Here is an 18,866-nt window from a genome sequence, read left to right as displayed (position 1 = left end):
GTGGGTTGAGTCACTGACGTGATCTTCCTGTACGGGTTGACGCCCCTCCCGGGTTTGTGTCGTGGGGGAGATCTTCGGGGGCTATACTCAGCCTTGTCTCAGGGTAGTAAGTTGGTGGTTTGAAGATATCCCTCAAGTGGTGTGGGGGCTGTGCCTTGGCAAAGTGGGTGGAGTTGTATCCTGCCTGGTTGGCCATGTCCGGGGATATCGTCAGACGAGGCCATAGAGTCTCCCGACCCCTCCTGTCTCAGCCTCCAGTATTTATGCTGCAATAGTTTGTCGGGGGACGAGGGTCAGTCTGTTATATCTGGAGTATTTCTCCTGTCTTACCCTGTGTCCTGTGTGAATTTAAGTATGCTCCCTCTAATTCTCTCTCCCTCCCCTCCCGGAGGACCTGAGCCCTGGGACCATGCCTCAAGACTACCTGGCCAGATGACTCCTTTCTGTTCCCAGTCCACCTGCTCGTGCTGCTGCTCCAGTTTCAATTGTTCTGCCTGTGGCTAAGGAACACTGACCTGTTCACCTGACATGCTACCATGTCCCGGACCTGCTGTCTCGAACTTTGAACACTCAGCTATGAAAAGCCAACTGACATTCACTCCTGAGGTGCTGACCTGTTGCGTCCTCTACAACCACTGTGATTATTATTATTTGACCATGCTGGTCTTCTATGAATGTTTGAACATCTTGGCCATGTACTGTTAGAGGGCTCCCGAGTGGCGCAGTGGTCTAAGGCACTGCATCTCAGTGCTAGAGGCATCACTGCAGGCACCCTGGTTTGAATCCAGGCTGTATCACAACCGGCCATGATTGGGAGACCCATAGGGCATCGCGCACAATTGGCCCGGCGTCGTCCGGTTTTGGCCGGTATAGGCCTTCATTGTAAATAAGAATTTGTTCTTAACTGACTATTCTAGTTTAATACAAATAAAGATCCATTATTTTAATCTCCACCCGGCACAGCCAGAAGAGGACTGGCCACCCCTCGGAGCCTGCTTCCTCTAGGTTTCTTCCTAGGTTTCTACCTTTTCTAGGGAGTTTCCCCTAGCCACCGTGCTTCTACATCTGCATTGCTGGCTGTTTGGGTTTTAGGCTGGGTTTCTCTGTAGACCTTTCTGACATCGGCTGATGTAAAAAGGGCTTTATAAATACATTTAATTGAAACACTCCAGACAACTGCTGTACTGCTGTGCAGGTGTGTCATACTGACCGAAGCAATGCATTCTGGGATGTTGGGGGCATAAGCGGATCTTAACTTCATAGCTTCCATAAAAGTAGGTTCAGTGACACACACACTGAGAAAGAGGCATCCACGCTCACCGCAGTTACTCTCCCACAGACAGTGAGAATAGTGTCTGACAGGTGAGATTCACCCAGGCCGCATCCCAAATAGCATTCTATTCCCTAAAGCACTACTTTTGTCCCGAGCCATATGGGCCCCGGTGAAAAGTAGTGCACTGTTTAGGGAATAGGGTGCCATTTGGGATGCACCTCTTGGTTGTTTCAGAGCATCAATTCTGCTCAGTTGCTGATCACTGACTCCCTGAGCAGACTGACTGATCTACAAATCACTTTTGCCTCCTAAATAACTACTGTAATTCGTAAATCAGTCATATCTAGATTGATGCTCTCAAACATAGCCATCTAGTCAGGGTCACAGTTTGCAAGTGCAGGGGCAGCACTTCTAACTAAAAGTTACACATTGCCATGAGGGGAAAATGATAATGAAACGCTTTTAACCTAAAACATATTTTCTTTACTTGAGCGAGAGCTGCGCCTTTCCCCTCCTGTGTAAACCGTACATTTCAGCTGCACCTCCACTCGGTTTTGAGTCTTACCCTACATACTCAGGTTCGAGTATGCCTTTAAACCACCATCACAAACAGTACAGGCAAATAGTTACTCTCTTTGAGGAACAACAAAAGAACAGAGACGAGCGCGACGGAATTCGCCAAAATAGGATCAAACAGAACACCTCGCTCTGAGGCAATACAACGATAACAGCAGCCGCTGTTGCAACACTCCGCTGCTTCTGATTCTACCGGCCAGCTTGACTGAACACACTTCAAACACACAGGACAACTCCCCACAGTACCAGAAGAGAGACGGCGTCTCGAACACAGCTCAGACATAATAGGCTACTAACTAAACAGCAGGTGTTGAATGTCAGAGCTTTTGAGACTGTGAAAGAAGAGCATCTCCAACGCAGCTCAGACGCAAGGCGTTTCAAAGACAGAAATGAGAAACTAGAAGAGAAAAGAGACTTGAACGCAACTCAGACAGAATCCTACTTACTCACATGGAGTGGGTGTCGTAAACAAACAATTTGATTTGTGACTGTGAAATAAGAGAGTGCATCGAACGTAACACAGATAGTAAACTGCACGTCAAAGACAGCAAAAAATATGAGAAACTCTCAAATAATAGAGTGCCTAAAATAAGATTTGTGACTGTAAAATGAGAGAGTTCTGGCGTAATAAACAACAGATACTGCATGTCAAAGATTTTAAAATAAATTTTAAAAAAGAGATTAAAGATCAAATAAAAAAACGGGGAAAATGAGAGAAAAACAATCTCTTGGCTCCAGAACTCTATTGCGCCATACATCAAAATAGAGGCAGATAAGACACCCAGCTCCGGCTCAAAAGAGCAGGAACAAATCAATGAACAGCAAAAAGTGGAGAAAAAAAACGAGGAAAGGGAGAGAAAACAAATCACGAAAAGCAGCTCGCTCTGTCTGTCACGGGTCTGCTTTCAGCCTCCCTGCTCCGTTTCTTTATCTGAATCTAGCCTTGACTGGAAGAAGTTGGCTTCACAGCTCAATAATCTCAATGGGGAAGTTGGAGGAGTGGCATGAGTTTCAGGGAGTCGTGAATGAGACTATATGCAGTTAGCGATAGACCTCTTTGTCCCATTGACTAACCTCTTCTCTTCATCTTTCGGGGTTTAGATTGAGCTCCTACTTCCTACATATTTCCCTACATCTCAAAAGGGATGGGGGAGGAATGTATATGAGGGAGCCATGAATGAGAATGAGGATATGTGTAGTCATTTATAAACCTATTTTCCTCTCGACTAACACCATCTCTCCATCCTTAGGCCCGCTGACTTCCGAAATACAGTCACAGATATTGTGTGATTCCATAAACTCAATCTCTTATATGTGGACTGGTGATGCATTAAACACATCTATATCGCTCCAATGCACCTCTCTCTCTCTCAACATCTCTCTCTCAACCTCTTCCCCCCCCCCTCTCTCTCTCTCTCTCTCTCTCTCCCTCTCTCTCTCTCTCTCTCTCTCTCAACCTCCTGAGGTACTGACGTGTTGCACCCTCTACAACCACAGATTATTATTTGACCCTGCTGGTCATCTATGAACCTTTTGAACATCTTGAAGAACAATCTGGCCTTAATGGCCATGTACTGGCCACCCCTCAGAGCCTGGTTCCTCTCTAGGTTTCTTCCTATGTTCCTGTCTTTCCTAGCCAACGTGCTCCTATATCTGCACTGCTTGCTGTTTGGGGTTTTAGGCTGGGTTTTTGTATAATCACTTTGTGACATCTGCTGATGTAAAAAGGGCTTTATAAATACATTATATTGCTAATATATTTCTTATTCTTCGTACCGTTGTTCCAATCTCATCTTGGATTCATACATTTGACCCCTGAACATGGGAATTCCCAACATACTTTACATTTACAGTCCCACCCCTCCTCACCACAGTTTACCAACAAGTGCAGGGGGAACCCCAGAGCCCTATACTACGAATCAGAGGGGTATACTACGACGCAGATTATACAAAAAAGCTAGCCAGCTTCAGTTAGCTTCACATTCCAGCTCAGGCTTCATCCGTACTACGACGGTGGGTATTGCGCATCTGCCTTGCTGCTAGCAGGCTTGTAACTGCACGTGGGATAGTCGAACGCCAAACTCTTCATTGAGACAAGGCTGAAACATCAATCCATGGGCTGGCTATGGTGTGAAATAGGCTTTAGAAGTGCTGTCTTTATTTGATGACTTATCGTGAATGACGTCTTTGGTGTGGTTTTGGTGGGAATCTGATTTAGTTGGTTCTCAACTCGCAGCAGGGACACATTATATAATCCTGAGTAGATATACCACTCTGTTTCAATCAAAAGTTACAGATTATGCCCTTTAGAGCACCATCTTATCAAAATCAACACTACAAGCAAATAGACAAAAGGCAGTTTTTTTTTATGAAACCATGTAGGAGTGGAAACTGAATGTAATGACTGTTGGGGATTTTCGTATTCAGGTGTGAAGTGTACCAATAATGATTATCTGTTTACACCGAGGATGCGTCCCAAATGACATCCCTATTCCCTAGAGTGCGCTACCTTTGACAAGGGCCCATAGGAAATATGGTGCCACTTGGGACTCCGGCTCAGCCTGAATGCTCTGTCAAGACATGATGCCGACAGTATATGTACAGTGCAGGTTGTCATATGAATAACAACGATCCTGCTAGCTTACATAATGCCAGCACAGCGATTCCCAATGTGCTCCTAGGAAACCTTACCACGACTGCACATTTTAATCAAAGGCTTGACGAGTGGCTGATTAGTTGAATCAGGTGTGCTATTTTCCCAAACTGGAAGAGAAAATATGCAGTCCAGTGGGTATTGTAGGACCAGATTGGGAAACATTGACTAGTGACGGTTTAGACTCTAGAGAAGAATAGCAGTTGATTATTTATTTATGTGACATGTCTTTATTTATGCCAGTTAGTCTCCCTATCAATTTGTATGGAGCATAAATAAGCTTTCAACGTGTCATGACTCATGCACTATAACAAGGTTGTGGTAGAGACTGTCAATGGGATATATGTAGTCATTATAACCAGTATCAGTGTGCTAGCTTAGCATATAGTGCTGCCTCTGACTGGGTTTGAACCAGGGTCCTCTACCTCATCAACACACCTGACAACATAGAAACCAGTTGAGCTATAGAAAAGGATCCAATTCAATAGCAACACTGGCGAGATTTCAAGCTAGCTCCCCCTCAGCAGGAAAGAGTGAACTCGACAATCATTTGTGCCAGGTGTGATATCCCTCCTAAATAGCTCAGGCTAATGTTCCTATCGAGGCCAGCAGGCTAGTCTTTAAAAAAATAAAAATAATATTGGCATGTAACTGTTATGAAAGTTGTATTGTCAATTTTGTTTTGTATTTACATGACACTGCAACAAAATTTCCCCATGGGGTCAAAAAAGTTAGTAAGTAAGAAAGCTTACGGCCTTTCCCTTCATCTAATAACGAGCCTTATAATAAAAGAATACATTTTTATGGGGTAGATCAGCTTTATTATTACATATAGATTTTTATGTAATTGTATGCATAATTTCCAATCCCCTATATATATACAGTATTTAGTCAGCCATCAATTGTGCAAGTTCTCCCACTTAAAAAGATGAGAGAGGCCTGTAATTTTCATCATAGGTACACTTCAACTATGACAGACAAAATGAGAAATAAAAATCCAGAAAATCACATTGTAGGATTTGTAATGAATTTATTTGGTGGAAAATAAGTATTTGGTCACCTACAAACAAGCACGATTTCTGGCTCTCACAGACCTGTAACTTCGTCTTTAAGAGGTTCCTCTGTCCTCCACTCATTACCTGTATTAATGGCACCTGTTTGAACTTATCAGTATAAAAGACACCTGTCCACAACCTCAAACAGTCACACTCCAAACTCCACTATGGCCAAGACCAAAGAGCTGTCAAAGGACACCAGAAACAAAATTGCACTAGGTAAGCAGCTTGGTTTGAAGAAATCAACTGTGGGAGCAATTATTAGGAAAAGGAAGACATACAAGACCACTGATAATCTCCCTCGATCTGGGGCTCCACGCAAGATCTCACCCCGTGGGGTCAAAATGATCACAAGGACGGCGAGCAAAAATCCCAGAACCACACGGGGGGACCTAGTGAATGACCTGCAGAGAGCTGGGACCAAAGTAACAAAGCCTACCATCAGTAACACACTACGCCGCCAGGGACTCAAATCCTGCAGTGCCAGACGTGTCCCCCTGCTTAAGCCAGTACATGTCCAGGCCCGTCTGAAGTTTGCTAGAGAACATTTGGATGATCCAGAAGAAGATTGGGAGAATGTCATATGGTCAGATGAAATCAAAATATAACTTTTTGGTAAAAACTCAACTCGTCGTGTTTGGAGGACAAAGAATGCTGAGTTGCATCCAAATAACACCATACCTACTATGAAGCATGGGGGTGGAAACATCATGCTTTGGGGCTGTTTTTCTGCAAAGGGACCAGGACGACTGATCTGTGTAAAGGAAAGAATGAATGGGGCCATGTATTGTGAGATTTTGAGTGAAAACCTCCTTCCATCAGCAAGGGCATTGAAGATGAAACGTGGCTGGGTCTTTCAGCATGACAAGGATCCCAACAGTGTGTGAAAACCTTGTGAAGACTTACAGAAAACGTTTGACCTCTGTCATTGCCAACAAAGGGTATATAACAAAGTATTGAGAGAAAATTTTGTTATTGACCAAATACTTATTTTCCACCATAATTTGCACATAAATTAATAAAGAATCCTACAATGTGATTCTCTGGATTTTTTTTTTCATTTTGTCTGTCATAGTTGAAGTGTACCTATGATGAAAATTACAGGCCTCTCTCATCTTTTTAAGTGGGAGAACTTGCACAATTGGTGGCTGACTAAATACTTTTTTGCCCCACTGTATATACTATATATAACATTATATTGGTTGCAATAATTTTGTTTAATAATTTAAATTGAAATACTAAAATAAAAATTGAAATACTAAAATCTTGTCACGCCCTGGTCTTAGTATTTTGTGTTTATATATTTATTTGGTCAGGCCAGGGTGTGACATGGGTTTATTTTGTGTTGTGTTTTTGTATTGGGGTTTTAGTAGGTATTGGGATTGTGGCTGAGTAGGGTTGTCTAGTAAAGTCTATGGCTGCCTGAGGCGGTTCTCAATCAGAGTCAGGTGATTATCGTTGTCTCTGATTGAGAACCATATTTGGTTTCACTGTGTGTTTGTGGGTGATTGTTCATGTCTCTGTGTGTGTTAGCACAAGATAGACTGTTTAGGTTTTCACGTTACTTTTGTTGTTTTGTTTTTGTTCGTTTTTTTCTTCATCATTAAATATGTATCTAACTTATCACGCTGCATTTTCGTCCGCTTCTCCTTCTACAGACGAACGCCGTAACAAATCTATATGGCAAGGCTGTACATTTTTGGTCCTTAAATGAAACTGGTATACTTTTTTTTTTGTTATTACAATTTTCTTTAACCAATTTTGGTCTTTAATGCAGGGCCGACATAACAAGTTCCTTACTTTCTCCCTCTTCCACTTCCTTTTTTGCAGCAACGCTAGAGAGCCTTTGTTGCTGCCCTATATGTGCCAGCCGGCACAACAGGGAGGACTGCTGACTGGCATCTAGCAACAGAACACCACAGTACCAACTAATGTATAACAACAAGTAATGTGAAATGACAGGGGACAACCACAACAACCTCTCCTCCATTCGTTCCTCCATTTGTTCCATCCATCAACCCATCTTCATTCCGTCCTGTGTGTGTGTGTGTGTGTGTGTGTCAAGACTTACATCTTGACGAAGGGGTCAGAGTACCCATTGGAGTCCATAGCAGCGAGGTGGGCACAGCGTACGATGCCAACCAGTAGACAGCTCTTTTCTGGACTGTAGCACAGCGACACCAGGATACGACCACGCTGGGGGAGGGGGACACACAGTTAACAATGACACCACTACAAATTTGAACTAAACTGTATTGATAGTTCCCTTAATGTATGTCAATGGACTGACTGTTCATGAATTAAGACCAACACATGTAAAACAGGCAGTAAAAACATACTTACAAATAGGGTAACTTAAAATTCATGGAACAAAAAAGTTACAAAATGAATTAAAATAATAAGATGAATTGCATGTTGGGAAATCAGTGACAGGAATGTCACTAACAGTGGGATTAGTACTACTACTATCATAGTGGCACCATTACTACTGTAATAGTAGTAGCACAACTAATGTTACTACTCCTGCTACGGCCAATACTATATCTATATGACAATCTCTACTATTTATGACAATGATAGTAATCTTCTTACCTCTTCCTCAGCCACAGGTGTTCCTTGCTCCACGGTTTCTTTGTTGATGTCTTTGTTCTGAGTGTGAGAAGGGAGATTGAATTCAATGCACAGTTTATAAATCATTAGAGTCCATTGGCGAACTGACGCATACACACGCACATGTGCACACACACACACACTCACTCACGCGCTCACTCACACGCACACACACACACAAAAACACACATGCATACGCACACACTCTCTCTTTCTCTCTCTCGCATGCACACACACACACTACATACCTGTGTGATTCTCTCCAGACCCATTTTGAATCTTTTGCTCTCGCCCTTGCTCAGTTTCTTCAAGGCGACACGGACCTCTCCGATAAACTCGTTACGACCGAGCCTGTCCATGTCGCACACACACAGCCTACACACAGACAGGAATGACACACACACACACACAGAGACAGACAGACAGACAGACAGACAGTGAGCAATAGAAACATATCCTCTCAAGAGCTAGCAGTGGGGACTCTAAGCTGCAGATAGAAACCCCACTGATCTACAAGTAACTGCCAAAATAATGGAAATACCTGAGTAAATGAGGGATGCAAAGGATATTAAAATCAGGTGCTTCTCTAACAAGAGAGTTCTCATCTATATTATTCATAGCTGTCTACTTACCACCACAGACCAATGCTGGCACCAAGACCGGCACTCAACCAACTCTATAAGGCCATAAGCAAACCACAAAACGCTCATCCAGAAGCGGCGCTCTTAGTGACCACCTTTACTCCACACACAGAGATGCATACAAAGCTCTCCCCCACCCTCCATTTGGCAAATCCAACCATAAGTCTATCCTCCTGATTGCTGCTTACATGCAAAAAACGAAAGAAGGAAGTACCAGTGACTCGCTCGATACGGAAGTGGTCAGATGACGCGGATGCTACGCTACAGGACTGTTTTGCTAGCATAGACTGGAATATGTTCCGGGATACAACAAATGGCATTGAGGAGTATACCACCTCAGTCATCGGCTTCATCAATAAGTGCATCGACGACATCGTCCCCACAGGGACCTTACGTTCAAATCCCAACCAGAAGCCATTGATTACAGGCAACATCCGCATCGAGCTAAAGGCTAAAGCTGTCGGTTTCAAGGAGTGGAACACTAATGTGGACGCTTATAAAAAATCCTGACATGCCCTCAGACGAACCATCAAACAAACAAAGCGTCAATACAGGATTAAGATTGAATCCTACTACACCGGCTCTGATGCTCATCGGATGTGGCAGGGCTTGAAGACTATTATGGACTACAAATTGAAACCCAGATGCAAGCTGCACAGTGCACCGAGCCTACCAGACCAGCTAAATACCTCCTGTGCTCACTTTGAGGCAAGCAACACTGAAGCATGCACGAGAGCACCAGCTGTTCTGGATGACTGTGATAACGCTCTCGGTAGCCGATGTGAGCAAGACCTTTAACAGGTCAACATTCACAAAGCCATGGGGCCAGATCGATTACCAGGACATGTACTCAAAGCATGCGCAGACCAACTGGCAAGTGTATTCACTGACATTTTCAACCGAGTATTACCTACATGTTTCAAGCAGACCACCATAACAGTCCCTGTGCCCAAGGAAGCGAAGGTAACCTGCGTAAATGATTGACCGTCCCGTAGCACTCACATCAGTAGCCATGAAGTGCTTTGAAAGGCTGGTCATGGCTCACATCAACAGCATCCTCCCAGACGCCCTAGACCCACTCCAATTCGAATACTGCCCCAACAGATCCACAGATGATGCAATTTCTGTCGCACTTCACACTGCCCTTTCCCACCTGGACAAAAGGAACACCTATTTGAGAATGCTGTTCATTAACTACAGCTCAGTGTTCAACACCACAGTGCCCACTAAGCTCATCATTAAGCTAAGGACCCTGGGACTAAACACCTCCCTCTGCAACTGGATCCTGGACTTCCTGACGGGCCGCCCCCAGGTGGTTGCTGTTGCTCGCTGTTTATCTATGTGCCCCCGCACATTGACTGGGTACTGGTACCCCCTGTATATAGCATCATTATTGTTATTTTATTGTGTTACTTTTTATAATTTTTTTGTTTATTTGGTAAATATATTCTTAACCAACAATGAAGTTAAAGAAGAGTTAAGGGCTTGTAAGTAAGCAATTCATGGTAAGGTGTACACTTGTTGTATTTGGCGCATATGACAAATAAAGTTAGATTTTAAGTAATTAAGAAATTAACATCCCGTCATGTTTAGGCTCATGTATAAAAATGGTGGGCAGGCCATTATTTTGGCTACCATGGCTATGCTCCCATAGGATGACAATTCCCCATCCACAGGGCAGGAGTGGCCATTGAATGGTTTGATTAGCATGAAAATGATATAAACCATATACCATTGTCATGTGATCAGATCGCAACCCAAATAATTACATTTATTGTGGAAGAATGGTGTTGCATTCCTCCAGTAGAGTTCCAGACACTTTTAGAATCTTTGGCAAGGTGTATTGAAGCTGTTCTGGCCCTATTAAGACAAATTATGTCAGTAATTTTGGCAGTTACCTGTAGCTATACTCTATGCTGTACATGTATGTCTGTCTGTCTGTCTGTCTGTCCGTCCGTCCGTCCGTCCGTCCGTCCGTCCGTCCGTCCGTCCGTCCGTCCGTCCGTCCGTCCGTCCGTCCGTCCGTCCGTGTCTGTCTGTCTGTCTGTCTGTCTGTCTGCCTGTCTGTCTGTCTGCCTGTCTGTCTGTCTGCCTGTCTGTCCTCAATGACAGCAGACCAGTGGCGGCTCCTCAGAGGAGGAAGGGGAGGTCCATCCTCTTCAGTGAATTCAATACAAATAACAATTGTAAAACATTGTATAGATAAAACTATACTAAATATATTTACGTCAACAAATCATTTATTAGACACACTGTTTTGCAATGACATCTCTACAGTAGCCTCAACAGCACTCTGTAGGGTAACACCATGGTGTAGCCGGAGGACAGCTAACTTCCTTCCTCCTCTTGGTATATTGACTTCATTACAAAACCTGGGAGGCTCTTGGTTCTCACCCCCTTTCATAGATTTGCACAGCAATTATGACAACTTCCAGAGGACATGCGTCAACCTGTCAGAGCTCTTGGAGCATTAATTGACATGTTGTCCATCCAATCAAAGCATCAGTGAATGAATCTAGTGCTGAACGCGTAAGCTACAGCTAGCTAGCACTGCAGTCCATAAAATGTGGTGAGTGAACAAAGCAATTTCTTCAAAAATGAAGGAGAAGCAAGAGAAAGAGAGAGATTTCAAATTTGTTTTTTCAGTTTCACTTAGCTAGCGAATGCAGCTAGCTAGTTTGGCCTACTCAAAACACCCAGCTCAAACACAGGGATGCCATGTTAGATAGCTGGCTATGACTATCCAACACAACATTGGAACTCTTCCATATCAAGGTAAAAGCTTTTGGTTTTACTCATTTATTTCCACCGGGGCCCACTGGTATAACTGCTCTACTGCTAAGTGACTGTAACGTTACTGCATAATTGTAGGGGGTTTACTAACACAGTTGTATTAGCTATGTAGACTAGGATGTTACTTTAATTCATATGGTGACAATGATGTGTGGTTTGGATATGGTTTGGCTTGGCTTGTTTTTCTTTTGCCTGGTCACATACTGTTGATGTGTTGTGCATTGAAGTCCACAAACGAAGTGAAAAGGTGAGAGGAGGAGAGCGCATAGATGAGAGAAGGAATACAACGTGGCTGCTATGAAAGTGAACTGTGTTTACACGTGATCAGGGGTGTATTGAATGTGTTGCTGTCTGTCCATGTGTCACTGTCTGTCACCTCAACATTTTCTCTCGACCTGTGTGCATCTACGTTGTAAACGTTCATTCATAGGCTAGGTTGTAACAACCCCATGATGGGTATAGGAAAAATGTGAGTATCATGTAGCAGTCTAAACCTATTGCTGTTACATTGAACTGGGTGAATGGAATATGAATGACAGCCATCCAAAATGCTGTAATAGAAAGAAGGCCATGCTAATGAAAAAAAAATGTCCTCCCTCATCATAAACGGCACTGACCGCCACTGCAGCAGACAGACAGATAGACATGTCTCTGTGTGTTGCGGAACAGCTCTGATCGGAACCTTAGTTTTGAAGTGAGGAGTAGAATAAGCCGGCATTAAGCACATCTTGTGTTGAAGAAATATGGTCTGCAAAAAAACAAAATTTGAGAGTACATTTGTGCCTCTATAGTGCACTTGAGATGTTTTATTAAGAACTGAGAATGGCCTTGAGTTTTTCTCAAGTAACTATGACAACTGCGGCATGCTAGTCCTTTCACAAGGCTGGTCGTGTTTACTCTTTCAACTACTACTACTCTACTGCTCTCAGATGTTCTCTCACCTTCCTGCGTATCCCTCTGGGCTGTCGCCTGGGTAATTGCGCTCTCTCTCTCTCCCTCGCTCTCTTTTTATCCCCCCTGTGACAGTGGTTCCTGTTGGTTCCAGCGTGTTAGTCATACCTGCCGTGCGTGTGTGTGCGCGAGTCAGGACCAGAAGGCTCTTCATGATACTCCCACAATTTCACCCCAACCGTGTTCTCTACATCCTAATCAGTGTGAGGCATGCACTGCATCCCAAATGGCACCCTACAACTTATATAATGCATAGGGCTCTGGTCAAAAGTGGCGCACCATATAGGGAATAGGGTGCCATATGGGATGCAGATTTACAGCAGGGTCACAGTAACATGCATTTGACCAATTCTTATACAACGGATCAGTAACCATTGTATGTGTCATTCTATATGACATGATGGTGGTATGTCTGCATTGCACCTCAGCAGTCGTGAAGAAGTAGTGGAGAGAGACAGGTAGAGATACACTAAGTATACCAAACATTAGGAACACCTTCCTAATATTGAGTTGGACCCCCTCCTTCCCTTACCCTCAGAACAACCTCAATTAGTCGGGGCATGGACTCTACAAGGTGTCGAAATTGTTCCACAGGGATTCTGGCCCATGTTGACTCTCAAGCTTCCCACAGTTGTGTCAAGTTGGGCTGGATGTCCTTTGGGTGGTTGGGCCATTCTTGAGTGTGAAAACCCCAGCAGCGCTGCAGTTTTTGACACAAACCCGTGCGCCCGGCACCTGCTACCAAACCCCGTTCAACAGAACTTAAATACTTTGTCTTGCCCATTCATCCTGGCACAATACATGTCTCAATTGTCTTAAGGCTTAAACATCCTTCTTTAACCTGTCTCTTCCCCTTCATCTACACTGATTTGAAGTGGATTTAACACGTAACATCAATATGGGATCATAGCTGTCACCTGGATTCACCTGGTAAGTCTATGTCATGGAAAGAGCAATGTTTTGCATACTCAGTGTAGAGAGATACAGTAGGACCTCCGTGATACGAACATGTTCGATGGAGGTCTGAACTGAAATGTCTGTAACTTCGAAATTCACGGTGCATCAAAGCCTTATAGAAAATATTTATTGAGTAGTTACATGTGTTTTCGAATCATTTAGCCAGACACCATTAAGTTCATTTTTATTCTTCATTTAATATGTGTACTGGACTGGTTTGATTTAGCCTGTTCAGTTGACTGGTCGGTCCGTAACTCTGAGGTTTGTATCTTTGAGGTTCAACCGTCGAGAGATAGAGAGGTGGAAAAGTTCTGCCATCAGACTGGCACTCTGTCGGTTTTGTCTGGGCTATGGCAAGGTGTTGACGGTAGCCGTGATTTTGTCACACAGAGCCGACATACTTTCCCTACACCGCTATGGAGCTCTCCATTGACTGACAGCAGGATGCTCCGGGGTCAAGTTTACCCTGGGTACAGATCTAGGATAAACTTCCCCTCGCCCAAACCTAACCATAACCATTAGTTATCAGAATGCTAAACTTTTTATCGTTACTATCTCACCTTTGTCATACATTTATTGATTGCAGCCAAGAAATATGATATAAGAGGAGGACATTTGGTATTTTTTTTTACCTCAGTGGGAGCTACAATTGCCAAGACCCACCCCTGCCGTCTACTAACAAGTATAGGGGCAGCATTTTGGAAGAAATTAAGTTACAGCTAATTCCTTGCGCCTGAAGTTGTAAAACACAATAAAAGTCCTTGCTGGAAGGTAAATGCACATTAGCATTATCAGTCCCTATGCTCCACTACAATTCCCTATTCACATCCACTGCCTGTGCTACGCTACAATTCCCTATTCACATCCACTGCCTGTGCTACGCTACAATTCCCTATTCACATCCACTGCCTGTGCTACGCTACACTTCCCTATTCACATCCACTGCCTGTGCTACGCTACACTTCCCTATTCACATCCACTGCCTGTGCTACGCTACAATTCCCTATTCACATCCACTGCCTGTGCTACGCTACACTTCACTATTCACATCCACTGCCTGTGCTACGCTACAATTCCCTATTCACATCCACTGCCTGTGCTACGCTACAATTCCCTATTCACATCCACTGCCTGTGCTACGCTACAATTCCCTATTCACATCCACTGCCTGTGCTACGCTACAATTCCCTATTCACATCCACTGCCTGTGCTACGCTACACTTCCCTATTCACATCCACTGCCTGTGCTACGCTACACTTCCCTATTCACATCCACTGCCTGTGCTACGCTACAATTCCCTATTCACATCCACTGCCTGTGCTACGCTACACTTCACTATTCACATCCACTGCCTGTGCTACGCTACAATTCCCTATTCACATCCACTGCCTGTGCTACGCTACAATTCCCTATTCACATCCACTGCCTGTGCTACGCTACAATTCCCTATTCACATCCACTGCCTGTGCTACGCTACAATTCCCTATTCACATCCACTGCCTGTGCTACGCTACACTTCCCTATTCACATCCACTGCCTGTGCTACGCTACACTTCCCTATTCACATCCACTGCCTGTGCTACGCTACAATTCCCTATTCACATCCACTGCCTGTGCTACGCTACACTTCCCAAATCACATCCACTGCCTATGCTACGCTACAATTCCCTATTCACATCCACTGCCTGTGCTACGCTACAATTCCCTATTCACATCCACTGCCTGTGCTACGCTACACTTCCCTATTCACATCCACTGCCTGTGCTACGCTACAATTCCCTATTCACATCCACTGCCTGTGCTACACTACACTTCCCTATTCACATCCATTCTATACTACACTAAAATTCCCTATTCACATCCACTGCCTATGCTACACTACAATTTCCTATTCACATCCACTGCCTATGCTGCGCTAATTCCCATTTCCCAGTCATTGTGCCCAAGTGTAAAGCCTGCTGTTCAGCTATTATCCAGTTCTACAGCTCTGGTTCCCCAGGCTGCCCCCATGGGGAGAGGCTGAGCTTGGCGGTGCACCGTGTTGGGGGAAGAGTTTTGAGTAGCCCCCCCCTCCTGATCTACCCTGCTGGGACTGATGATGCAGGTCTCACAGAGGGGCCAAGCCAGGGGGCAGGCAGCACGTCAGGGTACACACAGACTGGGACTCACGCCCTCTCCTGTCTTCCTCGGTCTGCCCTCCCGCTTTCTTTCTCTCTCACTCACTCCATTCCTTGTCTTCTCTCCATAGGCTCTCTCCCTATTCCTCTGCCCCTTTCTCTTTCCATCTCTCTCTCTCTCTGCCCTCAACTTGTTCTCCCTTTCTTGGTTTGCCCTGCATCCCACTCTCTCTTTCCACCCCAGTCCCTCTCATCTGAAAATGTTCCCCCTCTCCTAATCACTGTGCCTCTTTCTCTCCTCCTGTTCCCTCACTTTCTCCACCTCCATCCCCTCTTTCTTGGAACCCCAATCCTCTCTTCTATCCTCACCTCCCTTTCCTTTCCCGTCTGTCCTCATCTACACCCCTGTTTCTTGGCATCCCCCTCTTTGCCCTGGCTTTCTCCCCTCCTCCATCCTCCCTTTTCCTGGCATCGCTCTACCGTCTTTAATCCCCTCTGTCTTGGAACCCCTCCCTCTCTATCTTCCGTTCTGTCCTGCCTTTCCTGGCTCTGCCTAGCTTCTGTGCTGGCCTGTGTCTGGGGGCTGTCTCCTTGGCTGGAGGTCAGGTGGGTTCCCTGGGCATTCAGGGTCTTTCCTGAAACCTTATCTACAAAGAGATGGAGTGTGTGTGTGTGTGTGTGTTTGGGGGTGTGTGTGTGTGTCTGGGGGGAGTGGGGGGCTACATGGCTTCTCTGCCCAGTGTCTGTCCTTGACTGCATGCCAGAGGGCATCTGTCCAGTGCACACACCAGACCGGATGCATTAGAGAGGGGGTGAGGAGTGTGTGTACAGTCCCTTCAGAAAGTATTCACGCCCCTTGACTTTTTCTACATTTTGTTGTGTTAAAATGGATTGACACAACAAAATGGACTAAATAGAGAGTGTGTGTCCCTGGCCTATACACAATATCCCATAATGTCAAAGTGGTGTTATCTTATTGGAAATCTTTACAAATGATTTAAAAATTAAGAGCCGAAATGTCTTGAGTCAATCAGTATTCAACCACTTTGTTATGGCAAGCCTAAATAAGTTCAGGAGTATACATTTGCTTAACAAGTCACATAATACGTGGCATGGACTCACTCTGTGTGCAATAATAGTGTTTAGAACGATTTTTGAATGACCACCTCATCTCTGTTCTCCACACATAGAGTCATCCATAAGGTCCCTCAGTCGAACAGTTCATTTCAAACACAGATTCAACCACATCGACCAGGGAAGTTTTCCAATGCCTCACAAAGGGGCGGCAGCGTAGCCTAGTGGTTAGAGCGTTGGACTAGTAACCGAAAGGTTGCAAGTTCGTAATCCCCGAGCTGACAAGGTACAAATCTGTCGTTCTGCCCCTGAACAAGGCAGTTTACCCACTCTTCCTAGGTCGTCATTCAAAATAAAATTTGTTCTTAACTGACTTGCCTAGTTAAATAAAGGTTTAAAGAAAAAGAAAAAGAAGGGCACCTATTGGTAGAACATTGGTAAACATTTCAAAAGCAGATGCTGAATATCCCTTTGAGCATGGTGAATTAATTAATTACACTATGGATGGTGTATCAATACATTCCAATACACAAATCCTGTTTGCAATAAGTCACTGAAGTAAAACTGCAAAAAATGTGGCAAAGAAATGAACTTTATGTCCTGAATTCAAAGAGCTTTGTTTGGGGCAAATCCAACAACACATCACTAAGTGCCACTCTTCATATTTTCAAGCATGGTGGTGGCTACATCATGTTATGGGTATGCTTGTCATTGGCAAAGAATAGGGAGTATTTTAGGATAAAAATAAACGGAATAGAGCTAAGCACAGTCAAAATCCTAGAGGAAAACCTGGGTCTGCTTTCCACCATACACTGCGAGACAAATATACCTTTCAGCAGGACAATAACCGAAAACACAAGGCCACATTTACACTGGAGTTGCTGACCAAGATGACATGGAAAGTTCCTGAGTTGCCAAGTTACAGTTTTGACTTAAATCGACTTGAAAATCTATTGCAGGATTTGTAAATGGCTGTTTGGCAATGATCAAAAACCATCTTGACAGAGCTTGAAATTTATTTTCAAAGAATAATGTGAAAATTTTGTATAATCTATGTGTGCAAAGCTCTTAGAGGCTTACCCAGAAAGAGTCACAGCTGTAATTGCTGTCAAAGGTGATTCTAATATGTGTTGACTCAGGGGGTTCAATACTTAGGTATTTAGACAAAAGTTAAAAATGGTCTTCCGCTTTGACATTACAGAGTATTTTGTGTAGATCGATGACAAAAAAAATGACAATTAAATCCATTTTAATCCCACTTTGTAACACAATAAAATGTGGGGGAAATGTCAAGGGGTGTGAATACTTTTTGAAGGCACTCTGTGTGTGCGTATGAGTGCCTATGTCTGTGTGTATATCCCTGAGGCATGGGTTTTACATTCCTGCATTTATCATGACGCTGCCAAACACACAAACACAACCACGCGCATAAAGTTGCCACGCTCGACCTCAATCACTTCAGCGCTTTGTATCAAGAGCACTCGATGAATGATGGGGCTGAGACTCGAGAGAACGAACGAGAGCCAACACCTGAGTGGGTTACCGCGGGGACAGCTAATGGAACAGTTGGCCAGTGTGCATGGCAGTTTTTTTGGTTCGTCCGCGGGACAATTAATTGGCCAGGTGGCCCTCTGGGACCTGTAGGCAAGTTGTTTTATAATATACAGTCGGGCAAAAAAGTATTTAGTCAGCCACCAATTGTGCAAGTTCTCCCACTTAAAAAAATGAGAGAGGCCTGTAATTTTCATCATAGGTACACTTCAACTATGACAAACAAAATTAGAAAAAAATTGCAGAAAATCACATTGTAGGATTTTTTATGAATTTATTTGCAAATTATGGTGGAAAATAAGTATTTGGTCACCTACAAACAAGCAAGATTTCTGGCTCTCACAGACCTGTAACAACTTCTTTAAGAGGCTCCTCTGTCCTCCACTCGTTACCTGTATTAATGGCACCTGTTTGAACTTGTTATCAGTATAAAACACACCTGTCCACAACCTCAAACAGTCACACTCCAAACTCCACTATGGCCAAGACCAAAGAGCTGTCAAAGGACACCAGAAACAAAATTGTAGACCTGCACCAGGCTGGGAAGACTGAATCTGCAATAGGTAAGCAGCTTTGTTTGAAGAAATCAACTGTGGGAGCAATTATTAGGAAAT

General features: G+C 44.1%; 1 protein-coding gene across 4 annotated transcripts in view; it reads right to left on the bottom strand.

Annotated features, from left to right (window-relative positions):
- LOC109901089 (double C2-like domain-containing protein beta) overlaps positions 1-18,866 on the bottom strand; it is a 48,950-nt gene that overhangs the window by 14,636 nt on the left and 15,448 nt on the right. For all 4 annotated transcript variants that reach the window (XM_031837690.1, XM_031837689.1, XM_031837688.1 and 1 more), the window contains exons 6-8: positions 8,416-8,542; positions 8,150-8,206; positions 7,629-7,753 (exon numbers count right to left, since the gene is read on the bottom strand). In XM_031837690.1, coding sequence (XP_031693550.1) covers positions 7,629-7,753; positions 8,150-8,206; positions 8,416-8,542 — 309 coding nt within the window. The remainder of the gene's footprint in view (positions 1-7,628; positions 7,754-8,149; positions 8,207-8,415; positions 8,543-18,866) is intronic.

This window comes from Oncorhynchus kisutch, linkage group LG12 (assembly GCF_002021735.2).
Source record: "Oncorhynchus kisutch isolate 150728-3 linkage group LG12, Okis_V2, whole genome shotgun sequence".
NCBI classification, from domain to species: domain Eukaryota; kingdom Metazoa; phylum Chordata; class Actinopteri; order Salmoniformes; family Salmonidae; genus Oncorhynchus; species Oncorhynchus kisutch.
Note: the sequence above shows the minus strand (reverse complement) of the source record. Positions and strands in the feature narration are given on the sequence as shown.